Consider the following 22691-nt stretch of genomic DNA (forward strand, 5'->3'; position numbering starts at 1 on the left):
CTGGTGTGAGTGCTGCAGCACGAACGGGTGCAACGAGGCCTAGTTCCTGCCAACGTGCACGCTTCACGCGCAACGCTGGCCGGACCCATTCGCAGACCCTGGCGAGACCCCCCCCCCCCCCTGATCCAGAGACCGACATCCAGCCGAGCTGATCAGAGCTAAGTGCACGATAAACCACACATTTTTATTTTCCAACGTTCTTTTATCCCTTTGTGTTTAAGTCTGGTGTGGAGGATCCCGTTTAGGAAATTTAGTTTTACCGTCGCGTTTTCTTATCGGCATCTGTTTTAATAAATCCTTTTGTTATTTTCCTGTTACGTTTCTAAACCCGGTTTTTGTTTGAGTTATTTTCTGCAGTTTGAAGACTGCCCAGCCGGATCACTCAGGTAAGCGCTTCAGCTTCCTCCCCTTTCTTCCCCCGCATAGATAAAGTCCGCAATTGAACTGAACGCTTCGGAGTAAAAGCTCGCTATTGGCCATTTGTGATCCCTGTGGTGTTCACCTGAGGGAATCACACGACACTATTTATACACCTTCACATGGAGTTTGTCCAAGAGGGAAAACCCCCTTGGGGTGGGTGGGGGAAATGACGTCGCTACAATCTCCGTCGTGTGACCCTTGGTCCCCGTGCCAGGTTTGGTTGAGATTCGATAAATAACGACTGAATGCATCGTGGACAGACAGACAGACAGACACCACATTGTGTATTTTAGTATGATACTATAGGGGCATGGTATGTTTGTGCCAGGTCATGTTCATATTGGTTAAACAAGAAAATCCTGGCATGTTAAAAACCTTGATAAAAATTTTGTGATGCATTTTTGACCTTTAGCCCCTGTAAAATCCTGATAAAGATTGTAACATTTCTCCACGTAGGGGCTGTTTGAAAGCACATTTGTGCCCAATTTAATTTGTATCGACTGAAATATAAGATAATTAATTGCAAGACAAAAAGTGTTTTTGTTTTTTTTGTATTTCAGCTTTTAAAATGTTACCCTTAAAATTGGATTGGTGACCTAAATTGTAAAAATCTAAAAAAGGAGTCTGGGTGTATTGGATGGAGGTATCCCCTTTCCAAATTTGAAGAGGACAGACTCAGAAATGAAGGCATACTGTGAGATTGTAATTGTTGGAAAGAAATGTGAAAGAAACAGGAAAAATAATACATCTCCCCTCCTGAAAGGAGGGGCAGATATAATAATTCCCTTGGTTGACATTCTATGGTGTTCATTTATGTCCGTAGGATGTCTAATAATTAAGATATAAGCACACCTGATACTAGGCCGAGGCTTCAGACTTTGGCACGCTCACGAGCCTGCACCGTTGAATAACTGTTCCAACCCATCATTTTTGACGGGATTTTTACTCGTTATTTATATTTTACCTGAATTATTTGGACAGTGGGGTGAAGAGTCGGCTTTCCAAGTTTGCACATGACACAAAGCTTGGAGGTAAGGAAGATAGGAGAGAGGGTGCTGATCAGATTCAGGAAAGTCTAGATACTTTCATAGATTGGGCAAAAGATTGGGAAATGCAGTTTAGCATAAAGAACTATAAGGTGCTGGGATGGGTAAGAATAATGAAAATAGAGATCACATGATGCAAGGGGCAGTCTTAGAATGTCACTCAGGAGAAGGATCTGGGTGGGGGGGGGGGGGGGGGTGGGGGTGGTGATACTGGGTGTAACAAAAAAAAACAACTCCCTTTTATTCACCATTAAAAAAAAAAAAATTCTCTCTGTTATTTCAAAAAATGATATAGCTGAGGTCCTGTAGGAAACTATGCTCTGGCCAAATGAAGAAGAGGCTTTTTCTGTGGAATCCTACATGGAAACTGAAAGAAAGTTCAAGAGAAAACCTGACTGTAGAGACACCCCATGTAAAGAGAGAATATTCAAATGGACGAAGAAATTTCGAGAGCTAGGAATGTCTACTGGGGCACAGTACCGCCCAATAAGGCTTGTCGTAGACCCTCGCATTCAGTCAAGTGCACGGCCTAGTGTGCAATGAGCGAGCATGGCATCCTTGGACCGTTCTGCTTTGAAGATGAGGACGACAACCCCATGACCATTAACTCTGCGCTACATGAAAGTGCTGAATGAGTTCTGGGCTGCTCTTGGTTGCAGGAGAAGCTTTTAAACCTTTACCCCACAAATGAGTCCCGTGAGTGGGTAACAAGCCACTTCATTGAGAGACCAAATCTCCACCTCTGCACTGAATACAGATTTCAACACGATGGGTGAAGTTGTTGATTACGCGCTGACATTCTGCAAGTGGGATGTACCTCACTTTCTCCGTGATTGTTTGTTTCAGCTCAAAGATGCTTATGCTTCTACACATTATCCTTGCGATATCCCCAAAGATAAAAATAAAAAATAAAAATGTAGTGGGCTCAGATCAGGGGAACATGGAGAACACTCAACGCTGTCGTGTTAGCCAATGTGATCGACGGAGTGCCAAACTGAAGTCTTACAAGTTACTGTTCTGATATTTGGTTCATCAGTGTCACACAAATTGTAGCACGTATTCCTGAAGTTTTATGTAATTCAGAATATAAATGGATGTATTGTGGCTATTGGGTACACCCCATAGATATGGAGGAGGGCATAAGCAGACAGGACAGTGCCAGGCAGCTAAAAGTAAAACTTATAGGACTTTAGGTTGTATTCACAGGGGGATAACATAGGTAATGTTAACAATGTATATAAATTTAATTGGGCCTGTCTTTTGATCACCACATCTGAGGAAATTGAGATAGCTGCCATAAGAAGGGTTCAGCATCGAGTGACATGATTGTTCCTGGGGCTATAGCAAGATTAAGGCTCTAAGGAACAGCTGAAGGAGACACGACTTTATATATTAGAAAGAAGCGGATCTGATGGAAATGTTTGAGATAATGAAGAGTACCGTAAAATGTGTTGAATAGGGACAGCAAGGTGAATAGGGGCACAAACTGAAAAAAAGTTCGGAAACTCTTTTGGCTGAAAATTGATAACCATACTGATTTGTTGATATTTGGGTTGAAAGTGTTCTCTTGTTTTTTTAAAAAGCAACTTGTAGTCCCTATTAACCCCATATATGGGTTAAATAGGATTTTTATGGCTGTCCCTATTCACCCCGTTTTATGGGTGAATCGGGACAGTCACTAATACAAAAAAATAATAATCAAGAAATAGGGACAGTTTGGAGAAACTTTTTATCCCTTATTTTTTTCATTGGCACCGTGGTTTATATTGTTACGGGTCACGGACAAGATGTTATATTGACCGAGCGGTGGTGTATTACCGCGACCTAACACTAACAGTTCCCCCGATTCTTCCCCAACTCACCCGATTCACCCCAAACTTTGGCCGTATCGCACCGCAGCTGCCCAATCTGGAAAACTCTAAAACGACCGAATGCAAAGAGGAAAAGGAATAAGACGAGAAGACGGACAGAAGAGTAATTGGATTTATTATACACACAAGCAAAAAGAAAGCAGTCACGTTTATTTACAGACGAGATTAGATACACAGTGCAACGCTAGCTTACCTACAGTCTTAATTAACCCAGGGACAGAACAAACAAAAGACAGACTCACACGGGGAATGATGACAGGAATTGGCTGGAAGGAGAGGATGGCTTGGAGCTGTATTGTGCAGCACGATCGGCACGTTTAGCAGCCGCCGTTCCTTCGCGGCCCTGCTCAAAACCGCCGTCCAGGCCCCAAGCGGCTGTTGGGTGTTGTTGCTGCTGTGGCCGCCGCTGCTTTTTCAGGATTACAACAGGCTTTGTGCTTTCTGGGATGTCCTCTCCTTGGATGTTCTCTATGTTCTCTTGGTCTAATCACTCCTCACCACCGACAACTCAACGCAACCAACGCAACCACTGACCACCACAACGCAACCACTGACGACCAAAACCACACAACTCAGCTCTGCTTCTTGGACCCTCTCTCTTCTCAACGGCTTGGGCTCCCTTTTGTCTGCCGGTAAAAGCTCATCTCTCAAAGCTTGTCTCAGCTTCTCTTTTGGGAGCGTCGCGCTGCGGATTTTAGCTGCGGTCACGCCTGCTCATTCCCTCCTCTCAGCGCCTCTTTCTTCTTCAAAGCTCGACTCCTTGGGGAGCGTCGCGCTGTGGGTTATATAGGCCCCGCCCCTCAACCTTTGCGAACCTCCCCAATCGCTCTTCCTCCGCCCTCTCTAGCCAAACCCCTGGCTCATGGTTGGTCGAGTGGGGCTGGCTCACTCCTCCCCTCTATGACGAGGTGGAGACACGCCTTTCTTCTCCGACCCTGCCTCGTGGTCAATGGCGGTTATTGGAGGGGAGGTAATTGCCAAACGACGAAAAGGGGGAATGGAGGTTTTGGGAATGGGAATGAAGGGAATCTATCTCTTTCACTGGTGCAATGGAGTATTTCAATTAATGGGAGACACAGCCTTACCCTAAAACACAGAATATGATATAACTATTGAACAGGGGTATTCTATGATTGGCTGTGGTGTGGATGCTTTATGGACTAATTATGGGATGCCCCTTTGACCTTTACAGAGCTCCGGAGGCAGGAGGCGCAGAATAACAATAATAATAATAATAAAGCACACAATCAAAAAAATATATACAGTCCTCATATCCGCAACACTGCACCCTCCTCCTCTTAGGCACGTCCCGGGCCTACAACTTTTATTTAGTGTGACACGTAGGTGTAGTTCCCTCTACTTTTAACCTGACCCTGAGTGCGACAGTTTTAAAACATAAATAAATGTGTCCCGCTGCTCCATTGCACCCTGCCTAACAGACTTACGCCCACAGTTAACCGAATTACGGAATTGTTCTCAAACTATACATTTACGGTGGGGAGCATTATTTACAATGACGCTATTTTTATTTACAAAACTAACCCAGGACCTGTGATTGTTCTTTCTGGGGGGGAGACAGTCTGCTCTGCATCGACGCACCAATAAAGCACCCAAAAATGCACCAATACACACCCAAGCACCAATCGGTGCAGTCATCACTGTTCAAGAATAAAAAATAAATCAACAACCCCTAACCCTGCAGGTGATCTCTTGCTCTTTGGCTCCCTCTGCTGGTTATTATTATTGTCTTCCAGTTGTTGTCTTTCTTTCATTTTCTTACTGGCGGCCTATTTGCAATAAAGCTTGCCCAAACGTGTCCATTTTATTTATTTTATTTATGGCCCACAGGGCCGACTACGTGTGGTTCACCTGTGGGGCATCGGTGCCCTGTGGCCAAGGTCCGCCAGCAAGATTTCGGGCCCTCATGGCTGGTTCCAGCAGAGGGGCCATGCCCCAACCCATGGGGTCCATAAGTGGTGCTCGGCCACAGACATGTGGTCCATAATGTGGTGCATCGATGCAGACAGCTGGTTCTGAGAGTTCCGGGCGCACAATGGCCGACTCACGCACGCTCCCCTCGGCGCCCAATGGCGCACAGGTCATGTGGGAGACAAAAGGGGGACAAGAGAAATGAGCGAGGGGTAAGGTCACAAGGGTACACGTCAATAAGGCAATGCAAGGCGAAATGCGTACGGAGAGCGAAGTGAGAAAGCTCGTCCCTACCGTACATCACCCCCCTGTCACCTACACTACCCTTGCCCTTACCCCATATGTACAAAATCTACACATTTACAAATTCGTCGCTAATGTCTCGTCTCCCCATATTTCTCCAATACCAAATTCGTCACCACAATCCCTCTAACCAAAATTTGCCATTACCCAATTCATCATCAATCCTCATAAGGAGGAAGAGATGGAACAACAAAGCACAATGTCACACCCACGTCATGATGCATCTCACAATCCAAACCTTTGCACAGTAAAAAATAATCAAAACATGGCATGGTGTGGAGTTCCTGTCACCTCAGGTGAGTGGATGCAGATGGTGCGAGGAGACTCCAATCCTAACTATCCTCTAAATGACCTTAACACACTTTACACTACCCGGGGTCTTTCCCCGCCAATCCATTGGCCAACTTACACTATGGGTTCTAAAAACCAATTCCCATTGACCAAACTGTGGTGCTTCTCAATTTGGGGTCTCACTCCCCCGATTCATCTCCCGGTGCCCTTGCACAATTTCTGGGCTGTGACGTGTAGCTCTCCCAGCAGGTCTACCCACCTGCACACCTCCACCACTATAGTTGCCACCCGAGCTTACCTAGCTCCTCACCCTAACCTAACTAACTGGGGAAGACCCCTCCTGGTTCTGTCACCCCTTGGTGCCCTCTGGCACTGGGCTACCCGGGTCCGTCCTCCGGATCCTCGGGCCCCATCCACAACAACTACCGGCTCCCAGAGCCCACCTGCGGCCTCACCTGGCCGACATCCTCACAGTGGTGGAGTGCCCAACCAACTACACACACTAACAGGCTACACGCCCAGCCATTTCCACAACACTAATGCACCCATCCAAACATCATTCTTCCACTCGCACCACAGATGCCAATATCCAACCACAATTTACCTATACCCTCTACCTAACACTTACACTACCCGCCCCGGGTATCCGTGATGGGGGTCCACTCTTCCCCCATTCACACCTTCGCACCATCCACTCCACTCCACAGTTTTCCACCATACTCACTCCACGACCATCCATTCCAATACTCCATTTATTCCACACTACCATTCTCCATATAGCCACATACACCTGTTGTTGCACACCTGTGCAATCACCTGGTGCCACCTGCACCCTCCTTTCTTCCTGGACCATTTGGTCATCACAATACACATCACCATCACTCACTCATACACTGCTCCATCCGCCTGTTCAGTTGCACACCTGTGCAATCACACCTGTTCAATCACACCTGTTCAATCCTCACACACACGGCATCATCTCAGCTAACTACTCCCCTCTGAAACTTGCGCTTCCCAGTCGCCCCTTTAAACTATTGCGCTCCCACGTCATTATCATCCACTCTACTCTACCTGCGTCCCCACTACAGGTGTCATTGTCACTAACTAATCTTAACGTTACCTAATGTCATCTTCGCTAGATCCCTACACACAATATCCTAACCCACCCGGGCTAGTTTTCACTGCCATATACCCCATAATCTAGTGCTCCTTTGCCCCCCTGTCTGTGAGGGATGGTGGATTTGCCATCCCACCACATCGGGGGTCTCTCACTATAAATTTTGTTCGTCCAAATTCAATAAATCAAAAATTTGCCAATCACTCTACCATCATCAAATTTTGCTTTTTTCTAATTTTGGGGCCAAAACACTAACCTCATCACCCATCTACTTATTAGATCCTCTCGGTGCGCCAATTCACGTCTACAGCCCGGCTTCGTACAGCCGAGCAATGAACGCGGGTTCTTTGGTGCCGGCGGCTGGATGCGTCCGGCACTCGGTGCAGGGACGGGGGCTTACCCGTGCCGAGATCCCACGCACCACCTCGGCGCGGAGCCATCCAATTGCCCGATCTCGACCTGCCGGAACGTCTCAATAAAAAGTGGTCGCCATGACGACCCTTCCTATCGGGCTGCCCGCTCCGCCTAGTGGAGCCCGGACGCGGCCGTTCCAAGCGAGGCACAGCGTGGATCGCGTACGGCGGTCCTTTCGAACCCGCCGTGGCTCGGATCCCCGCTGGTTCTCGCGGCACGTGAAGCCCGGCACGCACCGAGGGCCCGATTCGGCTATAAGTCGCTCTAACCGCTAACCCGGTTACCGTCGATGCCTCACCTGCATGCTTACACGCATACGCTACCCCTTTCTTGCTCATACCTCCAGCTGTTCCCATGCTCCTCGTACCTTTCCTTACACACCTCAGTACACTCATTCCGCGCCCAGACTTGGTCACACACCTGACCACCGAACACCTTGGCACACATTCGTCGCTCGCACACCTCACCAACACACCTCTTCGCGCCCCTTCCTCGGTCACCTCCTCTGTGACAATCACAGGTGTGTTCTCACTCGCACACCCAGCCACGTGCCTCACGACCAACTCAAGTGTGCATTCCCACACACGCTCTACCATTCCAGGTGTGCATCCTTCCATTCCAGGTGTACATCCTCGCTCACCTGTCACAACCAACTCACGCTCCGTGTCACTCTCACTACTCTCACCTCCACTCTCGGTCGCGCACTCACCCTTACTCTCGACAGCGCACTCTTTCCCCATGCACCTGTCCGTTACACACCTTTCTCGCGCACACTCTTGCGCACACTCTCCCGTTACATCCTCTGTAACACTCACCACAGGCGTGCATTCTCCCTTACTCTTGACAGCATGCGCTTTCCCCATGCACCCGTCCGTTACACACCTTTCTCGCGCATCCTCTTGCGCACACTTTTTCGTTACTTCCTCCGTAACACTCCCCACACCGCGCTTCCATGTGCTCCCTCGCACACGCGCTACTGCCGACTCACTCTCGACAGCACACTCACTGGTCGGCGCGCACTTTTTCCTCACACACCCCATGGTCGGACATTCTCGCACACCTCTTTTTTCGCACACCAGACCTGTCGCACACTTCACCAACGGCCTTTCACGAACACCCGGATCCAAACCAATCCCCAAGCCGACTGAAGCTTTCCTCACATCATATACATTGCCGAATATTTCGCCACTCACCTTGGCACCTCGTCTCCGCACCTCTTTTGCCACCTGCAAACTCTTTATTTGGTTAGTGAGCAGCACATCACGATTCGAGCACAGACCTTGTACCAATTCCATTACTTCCTCCTTTATCTCCCTCTTAGTTTCTGTCCGTCCCTTCTTAATTTCACTCACCTCTTCTTCCACTTCCTCTAATTTTTGCTTCACCTCTTTTATTTCCCGGTGCGTCTCCTCAAGTTCGTCCTCTAAGGCTACCGTGACCGTCTCTATGTGCATCCTCACCTGCCGGTCCTTTGTCTCCATTATCTCTGTCACCTCGTCCACCCTCATTGTCAGTCCCTCACGTACCATCTGACATTGCCTCTGTGTCGCTATTAATTCGTTTTTAATTTCTTTTTGTGTCGCCTTTAACCCTCCGAGTACTGCAGTGTTCCTTTGAACCTGCTCCACTAACTCCATTTGTCCCTCCGTCAGCTGTTCCACCTCCTCTGTCAGACCCTCTATTCCCCCCTGTAACCTAGCCGTATTATTCCTCACCTCTTTCTCCATACGCTTCTCACCTCGCTTTACCTCCTCGCGTAGCCCCGAAACCTCCTCACTTACACCTCGTCGTATCCCCTCTTTCATCTCCTCCATCTCTTTTGTAGATGCCACCCTCATCTGTCCCAATTCATCCCTCTGAGCATCCAGTTTACTTTCTAACCCGATTTGCACCTCCTCTATCTGGTTCCCCATTCGTTTGATTTCCCTGGCAGATTGTTCCGTTATTTCCCGCAATTTGTCCTCCATCCTATTTTCTAACCCCATTAACCCATTTTTCACCTCTTTTATCCCGTTGTCTAACCCCTCAAAATTATTGTCTAACTTCCCAAATTTCTTGTCTAACCCCTCAAAATTATTGTCTAACTTCCCAAATTTCTTGTCTAACCCCTCAACGGTACCCCTCGCTTCGTCCCTCATTACCCCCATTTGGCCCTCCAATCGCTCACCCTGAGCATCCATCCCTTTGAAATTATCGTCTGTTTTTACCATAAAGGCCATCATCTGTTTCATAAACAGGTTCCAATTCATTGGCATCTCGGGTTCGGCTACCGCGACCATGGGCGCGGCTAAATTTGGTACTGCTACGGTCACGGGCGCGGCAAAATTTGGTGCCGCTACACCCACGTGCGCGAGGGCGCCATTTTGTGCACCTGATGCTCCCTCAACCGCCTCCTCATTGCTCCCTTCCATTTGATCCTGGGTTACTCCTAACCCCTCCTCTAGCTCACCCACCGGCATCCGATCGCCTTGACCAGCCATGGCGCGATTTCCAAAATTCGGGTTTTTGTAAAACAACACAAATTTCCAGCAGCTTGTAATTTTGAGCGCGTTAAGCGCGCTTCGGGTCCGTATCTCACGCCCAGACACCAATTGTTACGGGTCGCGGACAAGATGTTATATTGACCGAGCGGTGGTGTATTACCGCGACCTAACACTAACAGTTCCCCCGATTCTTCCCCAACTCACCCGATTCACCCCAAACTTTGGCCGTATCGCACCGCAGCTGCCCAATCTGGAAAACTCTAAAACGACCGAATGCAAAGAGGAAAAGGAATAAGACGAGAAGACGGACAGAAGAGTAATTGGATTTATTATACACACAAGCAAAAAGAAAGCAGTCACGTTTATTTACAGACGAGATTAGATACACAGTGCAACGCTAGCTTACCTACAGTCTTAATTAACCCAGGGACAGAACAAACAAAAGACAGACTCACACGGGGAATGATGACAGGAATTGGCTGGAAGGAGAGGATGGCTTGGAGCTGTATTGTGCAGCACGATCGGCACGTTTAGCAGCCGCCGTTCCTTCGTGGCCCTGCTCAAAACCGCCATCCAGGCCCCAAGCGGCTGTTGGGTGTTGTTGCTGCTGTGGCCGCCGCTGCTTTTCCAGGATTACAACAGGCTTTGTGCTTTCTGGGATGTCCTCTCCTTGGATGTTCTCTATGTTCTCTTGGTCCAATCACTCCTCACCACCGACAACTCAACGCAACCAACGCAACCACTGACCACCACAACGCAACCACTGACGACCAAAACCACACAACTCAGCTCTGCTTCTTGGACCCTCTCTCTTCTCAACGGCTTGGGCTCCCTTTTGTCTGCCGGTAAAAGCTCATCTCTCAAAGCTTGTCTCAGCTTCTCTTTTGGGAGCGTCGCGCTGCGGATTTTAGCTGCGGTCACGCCTGCTCATTCCCTCCTCTCAGCGCCTCTCTTTCTTCTTCAAAGCTCGACTCCTTGGGGAGCGTCGCGCTGTGGGTTATATAGGCCCCGCCCCTCAACCTTTGCGAACCTCCCCGATCGCTCTTCCTCCGCCCTCTCTAGCCAAACCCCTGGCTCATGGTTGGTCGAGTGGGGCTGGCTCACTCCTCCCCTCTATGACGAGGTGGAGACACGCCTTTCTTCTCCGACCCTGCCTCGTGGTCAATGGCGGTTATTGGAGGGGAGGTAATTGCCAAACGACGAAAACGGGGAATGGAGGTTTTGGGAATGGGAATGAAGGGAATCTATCTCTTTCACTGGTGCAATGGAGTATTTCAATTAATGGGAGACACAGCCTTACCCTAAAACACAGAATAAGATATAACTATTGAACAGGGGTATTCTATGATTGGCTGTGGTGTGGATGCTTTATGGACTAATTATGGGATGCCCCTTTGACCTTTACACAGCTCCGGAGGCAGGAGGCGCAGAATAACAATAATAATAATAATAAAGCACACAATCAAAAATATATATACAGTCCTCATATCCGCAACAATATTATGGCTGCATATTATGTGCATCCATCTGAGCTATCAATTTAGCAATAAGTTGGAAACTCAGGATTGTTTCTTGATTATTATTTTTTTGTATTAGTGACTGTCCCTATTCACCCGTAAAACGGGGTAAACCCGTAAAATAGGGACAGCCATACAAATCCTATTTATTCCTATTTAACCCATATATGGGGTTAATAGGGACTATAAGTTGCTTTTTAAAAAAACAAGAGAACACTTTCAACCCAAATATCAACAAATCAGTCTGGTTATCAATTTTCAGCGAAAAAAGTTTCCGAACTTTTTTTCAGTTTGTGTCCCTATTCACCTTGCTGTCCCGATTCACCCCATTTCACGGTATAGATTATATAAATGCAGCACAGTTTAAAAAAAAGAAAAGAATGGACAGTCTCAGTATCTGACCCACTGCTCTCATCCGCAACCTTCCTCCTTCCACCCTCCGCACCCTCTCAAACCCCCCAACCAAGATTATGTTGACAAACAGATCGATTGAATTATTGGGGTGTTGATGTAGCTGTATGAGCATGATGGGTCAACTGGTCTCCTTCTCCTTTGAAAGTTCTCTGTAAGGATGTTGTCGGTTGTGGTGTGGGGGAGAAGCGAATTCTCTCTAATTGCTCTGCTAACTGTAGAGGGCAGATCAATGTCACAAAGATGGCGGCACTAGTACCTAGAGTGCCGTGGCACTTTCCCCCAAGTCAGCAGCTCTGCTAGTCTGAATTCATGTCCGATGTTGTCTCACGTACTTGTTTGCATGCATGTGCATGTGTAGCCGCTCCTTCACGAACATGAAAAGAAAAAAAATTGTTTGCTTGTTTTGAACTAACAGCATGTGTGGCCATAGTGTTACTCTGGAGAAGTTGGAAGGAGGGATTACTGAGGCTTTTGTTGGGGGCGCAGGACGTGGAGTGAACCTATCAGCAGCTCACAGCCTTTGCATGGAAGCCGTGCTGGCTGTCGGCCTAGAAATGGGCAGCCATAATGGTGACTGCTGGCCACATGTATTCAGGTAAGTGACCTATTAAGATACAGTACTTAGTTTGACTCTTTATTTTGATCTATCTTGCTTCACCTTCCTCGTGCAGCACACTAGTATGTAGTAGGGTCAATATACGAAAAAAAACTCACCTAACCCCCAAAAAATTGATACAAAAGGTTTTTCAATGGATTCTGGTACCATTGGGCATGCTAAATAACATACTAAAAATCTAGTAACATCTGACTTCCGGAAAGGGGTCATTTTCAAGATGGCGTCCAAGATGGCCGCCGGGAGCTTAAAATGGCCATATCTGAATTATTATTCAACCTAGAAAGGTGGTTTTGGTGTCTAACCCTAGGTTTTAGGGCCCAAGGAATCCAATTGAATCAATAAAATTACCATCAGTTAATTATTTATTGACAAGTCCAAGATGGCATCCCAAGGTGACATCCTGATCCACTAAAATGGCTCTGTCGAATAGTAGTCAACCTAGAGAGATTTTTTCAGTGTGTATACCTAGGTTTAAGGCACCCAGGAAATCATCAAAATTACTTAAATAAGCACAAAGTAATCAGGTAATCAAAGTAATCAGGTGACCTTTGACCTCTTCTTAAGTGACCTTACCACCACATATTCTGTTCTTAAGTTGTTGTTTATTGATGAGGGGACCATTCTCTACATGTTGTATGTGATTTCAGTTTTGTAGCTTATATGTCAAATAAAGGCCTAATTAGCACTAATTAATGTTGTTCTTAAGTGACCTCCCCACCAGAAATTTTCTTCTTAAGTTGCAGATTTGTAGTCGGTGGAGATCACCCTACCACTTGGCATATGAGTTGGTCTTGTAGTCTCTATGTCAAATAAAACCAATCTGGGGGGTACTTTGAGTGGCGCCCCCTACCCCACCCACCGCTAGCTGCACTTAAGAATTGGCTTTCTGGGGTCAGGTAAGCTACCTGTACCACACCAGCATGACAAAGCTTTTGTAGTTTCCATGTCAAATAAAATCCACCTAGCTCTCGGACCATAGGGTTAGACACCAAAACCACCTTTCTAGGTTGAATAATAATTGAGATATGGCCATTTTAAGCTCCCGGCGGCTATCTTGGACGCCATCTTGGAAATGACCCCTTTCCGGAAGTCAGATGTTACTAGATTTTTAGTATGTTATTTAGCATGCCCAATGGTACCAGAATCCATTGAAAAACCTTTTGTATCAATTGTTTTGGGGTTCAACCAAATATTGACCCCTCTAATGATGTAATTGGGTCCTTGGGGGATGGTTTGCATATATTCTGGACGATGATCTAACCTTTTTAGAGGTGGTGGGTGAGCGGGGGGCTTGTAGGGGAAAGGAATTCAAAAGATTTTCTTAATTCCTTTCAATGCCAATTGCAAGTTCAAACATTTGTGACCCTGAGGGACTGCACACCTGTTTTTTAAGGCCACTTGGTTAGGAGCAAACTTTTCGTGTGTTTTCTGAGAACCACACCCTATAGTTACACTTCAACTCACACAAACTCCTGACTTGGCCGTACAGGTGTATTGCTGCTTCTTTATTATGGCTAGGTGTACATTCCAGAATGCCCAACTAAGTACCATTGCAAAATCGTTCCCACAGGTCTGCAGCAGTTTAAAGGCCCATCACCACCTTATCACTGCTAATCAGGATATGCCTCATGCCCCACTTGTGATGAACGAACGAATTAGCCATATATATTTGCAGCACACCAGTTTTACATGAGTGTGAACTTTTGTGTTCGGGGTTGTTGAGGTCCCGCCTGCTTGTCGGCAGTGTGTGCGAGTACATTGGAATGCTGGAGCACTTGCATTTCGCTCGGGGACAGGGACAGCCTCCACCACTCAGCTTCAGGCAAGGACCGGGCGGAGAAGTTATGGGGGGCGATGGAGATGGGCCAAGCGTGATCACAGGCCTTGCTTCGCCAGGACACACACCTGGCCCCGTGCCAGACATCTTCCCTGGCTTGCTCGCTGGACCATTTCCTGGGCCACAGGTGAGAGGTCTGCTCGTTTACTTGCCTTTCCTTGGTAATACCACAGTACATTTCTCAAATGTCGCTTTTGTTAAATACAGGGTATTTGCATCGCAGACTTTGGTAGACTAGGACAATCCGTGGGGATACATAAGGGATTCATCATGACAGTTGTTAGAGATGATCTCCAGTTCGACTTGATATGCTTAACAGCAGAAAACTCCCTCTCACACATGGCTGATGATATTGTAAGGTCAAATTGATGCCTACCAACTCTTGTCAAGATTTTAAAACTTTCCTTAAGCAAGGACAGCTCGGATATATTTATTGAGGCTCAAGGTTTGTACTCCTTGTTCCAAGTACAATTGACATTGCTGACAGCATTTCGTTGCTGACAGTATATTTCCCTGGAGTGAGGGAGGAACTTCTGTTGTATGCTAACGAGGGCCAACAAGCCTTCAAACATGTGTGCCTTGATGTTTGCTCTCCCGGGTGGACTGGTCTATAAATGAGAATTAAATTATCTTCCCAGTATTGGCTGAAGTACAAACCTACGGAGATGTAGGGGGTTGTAGCTCTGCTAGACTCATGGCCTAATATGCAGAGCCTATGCAACTGTTTAGCCAGCAGAGTGTTTTCAATTTTTAAAATAATTGTATATATATATATATATATATATATATACAGTATATATATATATATGGATGTATGTATGTATATATACAGACTTGGCATTTAATATGGAATATTTTTTTTGTGGGGGTGAACTTACTTTTCAAGATGACTTAGAACCAAAAGTTCATTGGAATTATGTTGAAATTATTCTAGATTTTGTTAATGTGACCTTTAAAAGAAACAAAAACCACATTTGACATTTCGAAGCAAATAAATTGATCCTTGAAAGTGATGTAAACTGATATAGAACTCAATTCACAGACAGTACTGTGTTAAATTTCTGTACGTTTTCCAGAAGTATCTCTTTATTTTGCACATTAGCCAAAAAAATTTTCAAGAAAAACAAAAGCTAAATTATGACTGGGATTACGGACAGTAAAATTACAGTTCAGTACTTCGTGTAACCCCCACGAGCATTCAGGAGAGCACGTACACGTTGAGGCATGCTGTTCACGAGATTTGCCAAGGTTTGGACAGGAATCGCTTGCCATGCAGTGACAATAGTCTGCTGCAATTCACGCACAGAGGTAGGCTGCTGGTCCAAGTTGTCGATTTGACGCGTTAATTCTGCCCACAAGTTCTCTATCGGATTCATATCCGGGGACATGGCAGGCCACTCCATATGCTCTACACTACGGTCAGCAAGAAAGTGTTGGATGATGCGAGCACGATGAGGCCGTGCATTGTCACCTTGGAAGACAAAGTTTCCTCGAAAGGCTGCACGAGCAAATGGAAGCAATGTTTCTTCCAGAATGACCCTGTACTTGAACTGGTTCAGGTTTCCATTCAGAATAACCAGATCAGTTTTGCCCCCTGCATGAAAACCAGCCCAAACGGTCACCCCACCACCTCCAGCTTGGACTCTTGGCACTATACAATCTTCGTTGTGGGCTTCATGTACTTGTCTGCGCACTCGGATGCGGCCATCTTGACGATAGACCAGAAATCTAGACTCGTCACTGAAGGTCACGTGATTTCAGTGTCCTGGCTGTCATTGACGGTGCTCTCTGGCCCACTGCAATCGGCGCTGGCTGTGTTGTCTGGTCAGGCGTGGCTTTCTCAGGGGACGCCTGGCACGATAGCCTGCTTGAACCAGTCGTTGGTTGACTAGCCTTCTGGATACAGGCACATTTGTCAGTTGCTGCCACTCAGCCCAAAGCCGATTAGCTGACTTGGTATGGCCATTGCAGACTAACCGGTGCAGCTGGCGATCATCTCTCCTTGTGGTTCTGCGTGGACGTCCTGGCCTCGGTATTGGAGTAGGGACACCCCTCTGAGCATTTCGTTTCAGGATCTTTGACACCTGACCTTGAGTGATGCCATACTGCCGAGCAATAGCACGCTGTTTCATGCCAGAATTTCGTAAAGCCACCACTCCATGACAAACAGCATTGTCAAGTTGACGGACCATCTCCAGAGGAAGCGGCAATAACTTTTGTAGGTGTGCAGCAGTTGTTTTCCACTAATACAGAACGCAACAACCCTTATATACCCATTGTGAAGCCAATCGTCAAATGTACCTGTCCTTACATTTTGTCATGCCACCTGTGATATAATCCTGTTATTGACTTCTTGCTGCGAAAGACAATCAGTGACATGGTTCTTTCAACAAAGACATCACCGAAGGGTAAAAGAAACTCACCAGATTTGATATACTGAGTTCAGAAAGTAAACCCAAGTCAAGAAAAAAAAAATATGCCATATTAAATGCCAAGTCTGTATATATATATATATATATATTGTTGCGAATATGGAATTTGACCTCCATATCCGCTTGTAAATATTCCCCTATCTTCTCCGATACTCCCCAACTCTCCCCTTACCCCATTCCCTAGTCCCATTGTCTGTAAACAACACCCATTAGAGCCGATCTTCCCCTTCATTCCCCCATTAAATGTCGTGCCCAGGTCCCCCGCACCACACGTAGACAATTATAGGACATCTTGCTAGTTATTCTTAATCTATGTCAGTTAAGGACTTGTTTCCATTAATTATGACTCTTCGTTGCACCAGAATGTGATGATATGGCACCAGTAGGAGTTTAGGACCTTCCCATACCTCCCCGCATCTCTTCCCATCATCTCAAGCTCCAACAACAACCACAACAACAGCGGCTTTGCGTCCTCACTCCGGCTCGGTTGGCCGCCATTGAACATGTGCTCGACGGGGTTACCCAGAAGGGGGCTCCCTGTCGGCCCCTCGTCAAGGGCGGAGCCGGTAACCCCCGCACCCAATGAGAAGCCATGGGCCGATGCCATATGGGGCGGAGCTAACGAGCGAGGGCGTGACTCCCCGCCGGATATACGCGGCCCCGCGCCGGACGTGACGTGAGATGCGCCCCGAGCTTGGAAGGAAAAGACGCCACCCTCCCGAGCGCTGAGCGACCTCCCCAGCTTGAGACCAAAGTCGCGACCCACAAGCGCTGTGATACCTTCACGCATCTCTGGACACCACCGTACGTGATTCTGTCCCTGAGCCAGGTGCACCTGGAGCGATCGCTACCCGCTTTCCTAGCCATCAATCCCCGTGTGAGTCAGTTTTTGTCCTGTTTCTCTGTGGTCTGTCGGGAATAATATAAGGTTGTGTCTAAGTGCCCACCTTCCTATGTTTCCCTCTTGTCCCTGTAATCTAACCTTCCGCCTTAATATAACCTCCTCCGGAGGTCTTGAGAACTGAACCCCTGGTGTCGTATTGTGTCATTATAACCCAGCCGGGTGTCTTCTTTTTCCTTCATTGAGCCAGCATAGCGCGATTAGTCAACCCCGGGTGCAATCGGGGTAACTTGTACGGATACGGCGGCCATCCCGCTCGGCCCACCATACCATCAAAGTCGTATCTGTAACAATTGGTGTCGAGGAGTGGAATTCGAACCCGGGACTAAATTAGTTAGGCCCAAATTTTGGGAGGGAAAATCGATTCGGAGCGCGTTTCCCGCGCGAAATTATAACGGCGAAATTTCAATTTGTTTTACGAAAATAAAAAATAAAAACCGAATTTTGAAAGTCGCGCTATGGCGGATCAAGACGGCTGGGGTCCGGTAGGGGAGAGTGAAGCAGGGTCGGTCCAGGACCAAATTGAGGGACATGAGGGACATGAGGAGAGCGAAACAGCGGGGGTAGCAGACGCGCGAAATTGCGCCTCGCACATAGCTACGGCGGCCGCACCCGCTGCACAAGTGGGAGGGATGGCCCAGATGCAGGTCCTCATGGAGCAATTTATGGCGCAAATGCAGGCGTCCCTCAAACTGCAGAGTAACCAATTGGGGAACCGGATGGATGCTCAGAGTGAGCAAATGAGGGTTGATAGTGGGCGAATGGAGGGCCAAATGGGAGTAATGGGAAACCAAATGGGGGTAATGAGGGACGAAGCGAGGGGTACCAGTGAGAAGTTAGACAATAATTTTGAGGGGTTAGACAACGGGATAAAAGAAGTGAAAAATGGGTTAACGGGGGTAGAAAACAGAATGGCCGCTCAAGAGAATCAAATGGAAGGGATGCAAAAGGGGTTAGAGGGGGTAGAAAATAGAATGGCTGCCCAGGAGAATCAGATAGAGGGAGTGAAAAATGGGTTAGAGGGGTTAGAAAACAGTATGGAAGGCAAATTGAGGGACATGAGGGACCAAGCGGAAAGGGAAGTTAAACAAATGGAGCAGCAGATAGAGGGGGTCAGAATGGGGGTAGAAACCAAACTGGATGCTCACAGGGAGGAAATGGAGCAGATGAGGGTGGCATCTGGGCAGGAGATGCAAGTGATGGGAGAAGAGATCAGAAGAGGAGTGAGTGAGGAGGTCGGAGGAGTGCGCGAGGAGGTGAGGCACTGTAAGGAGCACATGGAGAAGGAGGTGAGAAAGGGGACTGTAAAGTTACAAGGGGGCATAGAGGACCTGACGCAGGAGGTGGAGCAGCTGACGGTGGGACAAACGGAGTTAGTGGAGCAGGTTCAAAGGAACACTGCGGTATTAGGAGGTTTAAAAGCGACACAAAACGACATAAAAAACGACTTGATAGCGACGAAGAGGGAATGTCAGATGGTACGTGAGGGACTGACAACGAGGTTGGACGAGGTGATAGAGGTAATGGAGACGAAGGACCGGCAGGTGAGGACGCACATGGAAACGGTCAAGGTAGCCTTGGAGGACGAGCTTGAGGAGACATACCGGGGAATAAAAGAGGTGAGGCACAAATTAGAAGAAGTGGAAGAAGGGGTGAGCGAAATTAAGAAGCGACGGAGAGAGGATAAGAAAGAGATAAAGGAGGAAGTAAAAGAATTGGTCCAAAGTCTGTGTTTGGATCGTGATGATGTGCTCATTAACCGGATGAGGGATTCGCAGGTGATGGAGGAGAAGCGAAGAGGAAGAGGACCCGGTGTAAGTGGTGACCAATATGGTCGTGCGTATGATGCGCCAGGGGATTTAAGAAGCTTGGGGATTGGTTTGGACCCGGGTGTTCGTGAAAGGCCGTTGGTGAGGTGTGTGACAGGTCTGGTGTGCGAAAGAGGAGGTGTGCGAGAAAGTCCGACTCTGGGGTGTGTGAGGAAAAAGTGCACGCCGAGGAGTGAGTGTGCTGGCGAGAGTGAGTCGGTCGTAGCGCGTGTGCGAGGAAGCACGTGGAAGCGCGGTGTGGTGAGTGTTACAGAGGGTGTGACGGGAGAGTGTGCGCAAGAGTATGCGCGAGAAAGGTGTGTGACGGACAGGTGCATGAGGAAAGAGTGCGCTGTCAGAAGTAAGGAAGAGTGTCCACCTGTGGTGAGTGTTACAGAGGGTGTAACGGGAGAGTGTGCGCGAGAAAGGTGTGTGACGGACAGGTGCATGAGGAAAGAGTGCGCTGTGACGAGTAAGGGTGAGTGCGTTGTCAAGAGTGGAGGTGAAAGTAGTGAGAGTGACATGGAGCGTGAGTTAGTTGTGACAGGTGAGCGAGGATGTACACCTGGGATGGAAGGATGCACACCTGGAATGGTAGAGCGTGAGTGGGAATGCACGCTGGAGTTGGTGGTGAGGCACGTGGTTGGGTGTGCGAATGAGAGCACACCTGTGATTGTCACAGAGGAGGTGACTGAGGAGGGGGCGCGAAGAGGTGTTTTGGTGAGGTGTGCGACCAACGAATGTGTGCCAAAGTGTTCGGTGGTCAGGTGTGTGACCAAGGCTGTGAGTGGAATGGGTGTACCTGGGTGTGTAAGGAACGGTACAAGGAGAATGGGAACAGCTGCATGTATGAGCAAGGAACGGGCTGCGGGGTGTAAGCATGCAGGTGAAGCATCGACGTTACACGGGTTAAAGGTCAGGTCGACTTTTAGCCGAAGCAGGCCCTCGGTGCGTGCCGGGCCTCGCTTTGAACGGCCGCGTCCAGGCTCCACTAGGCGGAGCTGGCAGCCCGATAGAAAGGGTCGTCATGGCGACCACCTTTTGTTGAGGCATTCCGGCAGGTCGAGATCGGGACATTGGATGGCTCCACGCCGAGGTGATGCGTGGGATCTCGGCCCGGGTAAGCCCCCGTCCCTGCACCGAGTGCCGGACGCATCCAGCCGCTGGCACAAAACAACCAGCATCCATTGCTTGGCTTTACGAAGCCGGGCTTTGGACAGGGATTGGCGCACCGAGAGGTATTAGTGAGTAGACTGGGTGATGAGGTTAGTGTTTTGGACCCAAAATTAGAGAAAAACAAAATTTGATGATTGGCAAGGGATTGGCAGTAGTGATTGGCAGATGATGGGCAGTGATTGGCAAATTTTTAATTTGTTGAAATTTGACGTGCAAAATTGATAGTGAGAGACCCCCGATGTGGTGGGATGGCAAATCCACCATCCTTCCCATGTGGGGCAAAGGAGCACTAGATTATGGGGTTGATGGCAGTGGAAACTAGCCCGGGTGGGTTAGGTTATTAGTAGGGATCTAGAAGAGATTGACATTAGGTAACATTAAGTTTAGTTAGTGACTGATACCTGTAGTGGGGACGCAGGTAGATTAGTATGGATGATAATGACGAGGGAGCGCAATAGTTTAAAGGGACGACTGGGAAGCGCAAGTTTCAGAAGGGAGTAGTTAGCTGAGATGATGCCGTGTTTGTGAGAATTGAACAGGTGTGATTGCACAGGGGTGCAACTGGACAGGTGTGTGGAGCAGTGTATGAGTAGTGAGTGTGTGGATCAGCGCGAATGCGCTTGGGGAGAGAAGGGTGCAGGTGGCACCAGGTGTGAGAGCACAGGTGTGCGAGTACCGGTGTGTGGAGAGAGTTGGAGTGAGTGGTACGGAGTGGTGTGCATGGTGCGAAGGTGTGGATGGGGGAAGAGTGGACCCCCTTTCACGAATACCCGGGGCGGGTAGTGTAAGTGTTAGGTAGAGGGTACAGGTAAATTGTGATTGGATATTGGCATTTGTGGTGCGGTTGCAGAATGGTGTTGTGAATGGGTGCATTAGTGTTGTGGAAATGGCTGGGCGTGTAGCCTGTTAGTGTGTGTAGTTGGTTGGGCACTCCACCACTGTGAGGATGTCGGCCAGGTGAGGCCGCAGGTGGGCTCTGGGAGCCGGTAGTTGTGAGTGGGTGCCTGAGGATCCCGGGTGTGGATCGGGCAGCCCAGTGCCAGAGAGGGCACGGAGTGGGGAGAGAGCCAGAGGGCCTTCCCCTGGTAGTTAGGTTAGGGTGAGGAGCAGGTAAGCTCGGAGGCAACTGCAGTGGTGGAGGTGTGCAGGTGGGTAGACCCACTGGGAGAGGTACACGCCGCAGCCCAGAAATTGTGCGAGGGCACCGGGAGATGAATCGGGGGAGTGAGACCCCAAATTGAAGAGCACCACAGTTTGGCCAATGGGAATTGGTTTTTAGAACCCATAGTGTAAGAGGGCCAATGGTTTGGCCGGAGAAAGCCCCCGGGTAGTGTAAAGTTGTTAAAGTCATTTAGGAAATAGTTAGGATTGATGAACCTGTCGCACCATACGCAGCCACTTACCTGTGGTGATGATGATGACTCCACACCTGTGTTTCCTTTGTTTTGTGCAGAAGTAAGGATTGCTGTGAGGATTTGTGAGACGCATCACGACGTGGATGAGACATTGGAGTGATTCCATCTCTCCCTCCCTAGGAGGGACTGATGATGAATTGGTGATGGCAAATTATGATGTTGAGTTAGAGATGGCAAATTTTGATGAGAGTTGAAAATGGCAAATTTGATTGGTTAGGAGGGAGAGAAGACGAATTTGGTTTATGGGAGGAACGGGGAAGACAGTAGGGATGTTTGTTGAGTTGTAAAGTAGATGTTGATGGGTAGTGTTGTGTTTTGTTGATACAGTAAGGGGTAAGGGAGGGGCCATGTAGGTTACCTGGTGGGGGGGGCGTACGGTAGGAACGTACCTGTCTCACCTGGTTCCCATGTGCCCCCAGTGTGCATCACCTTGCATTGCGTGCACTTTTGCGCCCTTACCACCTTGCTCACTTGTCTTGTTTTTGTCTCCCACCTCCGAGGATCTGGCTTTGGGGTAGAGAGAGAGGAGAGAGAGGTGCTGGCGACGCAGTTGTGGGCCTGCACTTTCGCTGTTCGCTGCCTGGATCGGTACACCATATGGACCGCAATGTTTGTGGCCACCCACAATGGACCGCAGTTCGTTTGCGGCCAAGCACCACCCGGGGATGGACCTATGGATCAACGTGGCACCTATGCCATAC

General features: G+C 48.3%; 1 protein-coding gene across 2 annotated transcripts in view; it reads left to right on the top strand.

The window, feature by feature from the left end:
- ARFGEF3 (ARFGEF family member 3) overlaps positions 1-22691 on the top strand; it is a 167502-nt gene that overhangs the window by 53136 nt on the left and 91675 nt on the right. For both annotated transcript variants that reach the window (XM_078774049.1, XM_078774050.1), the window contains exons 18-19: positions 12292-12400; positions 14166-14385. In XM_078774049.1, the coding sequence (XP_078630175.1) occupies positions 12292-12400; positions 14166-14385 (329 nt within the window). The remainder of the gene's footprint in view (positions 1-12291; positions 12401-14165; positions 14386-22691) is intronic.

Source organism: Myxine glutinosa, chromosome 3 (genome assembly GCF_964187855.1).
Source record: "Myxine glutinosa chromosome 3, kmMyxGlut1.1, whole genome shotgun sequence".
NCBI lineage: Eukaryota > Metazoa > Chordata > Myxini > Myxiniformes > Myxinidae > Myxine > Myxine glutinosa.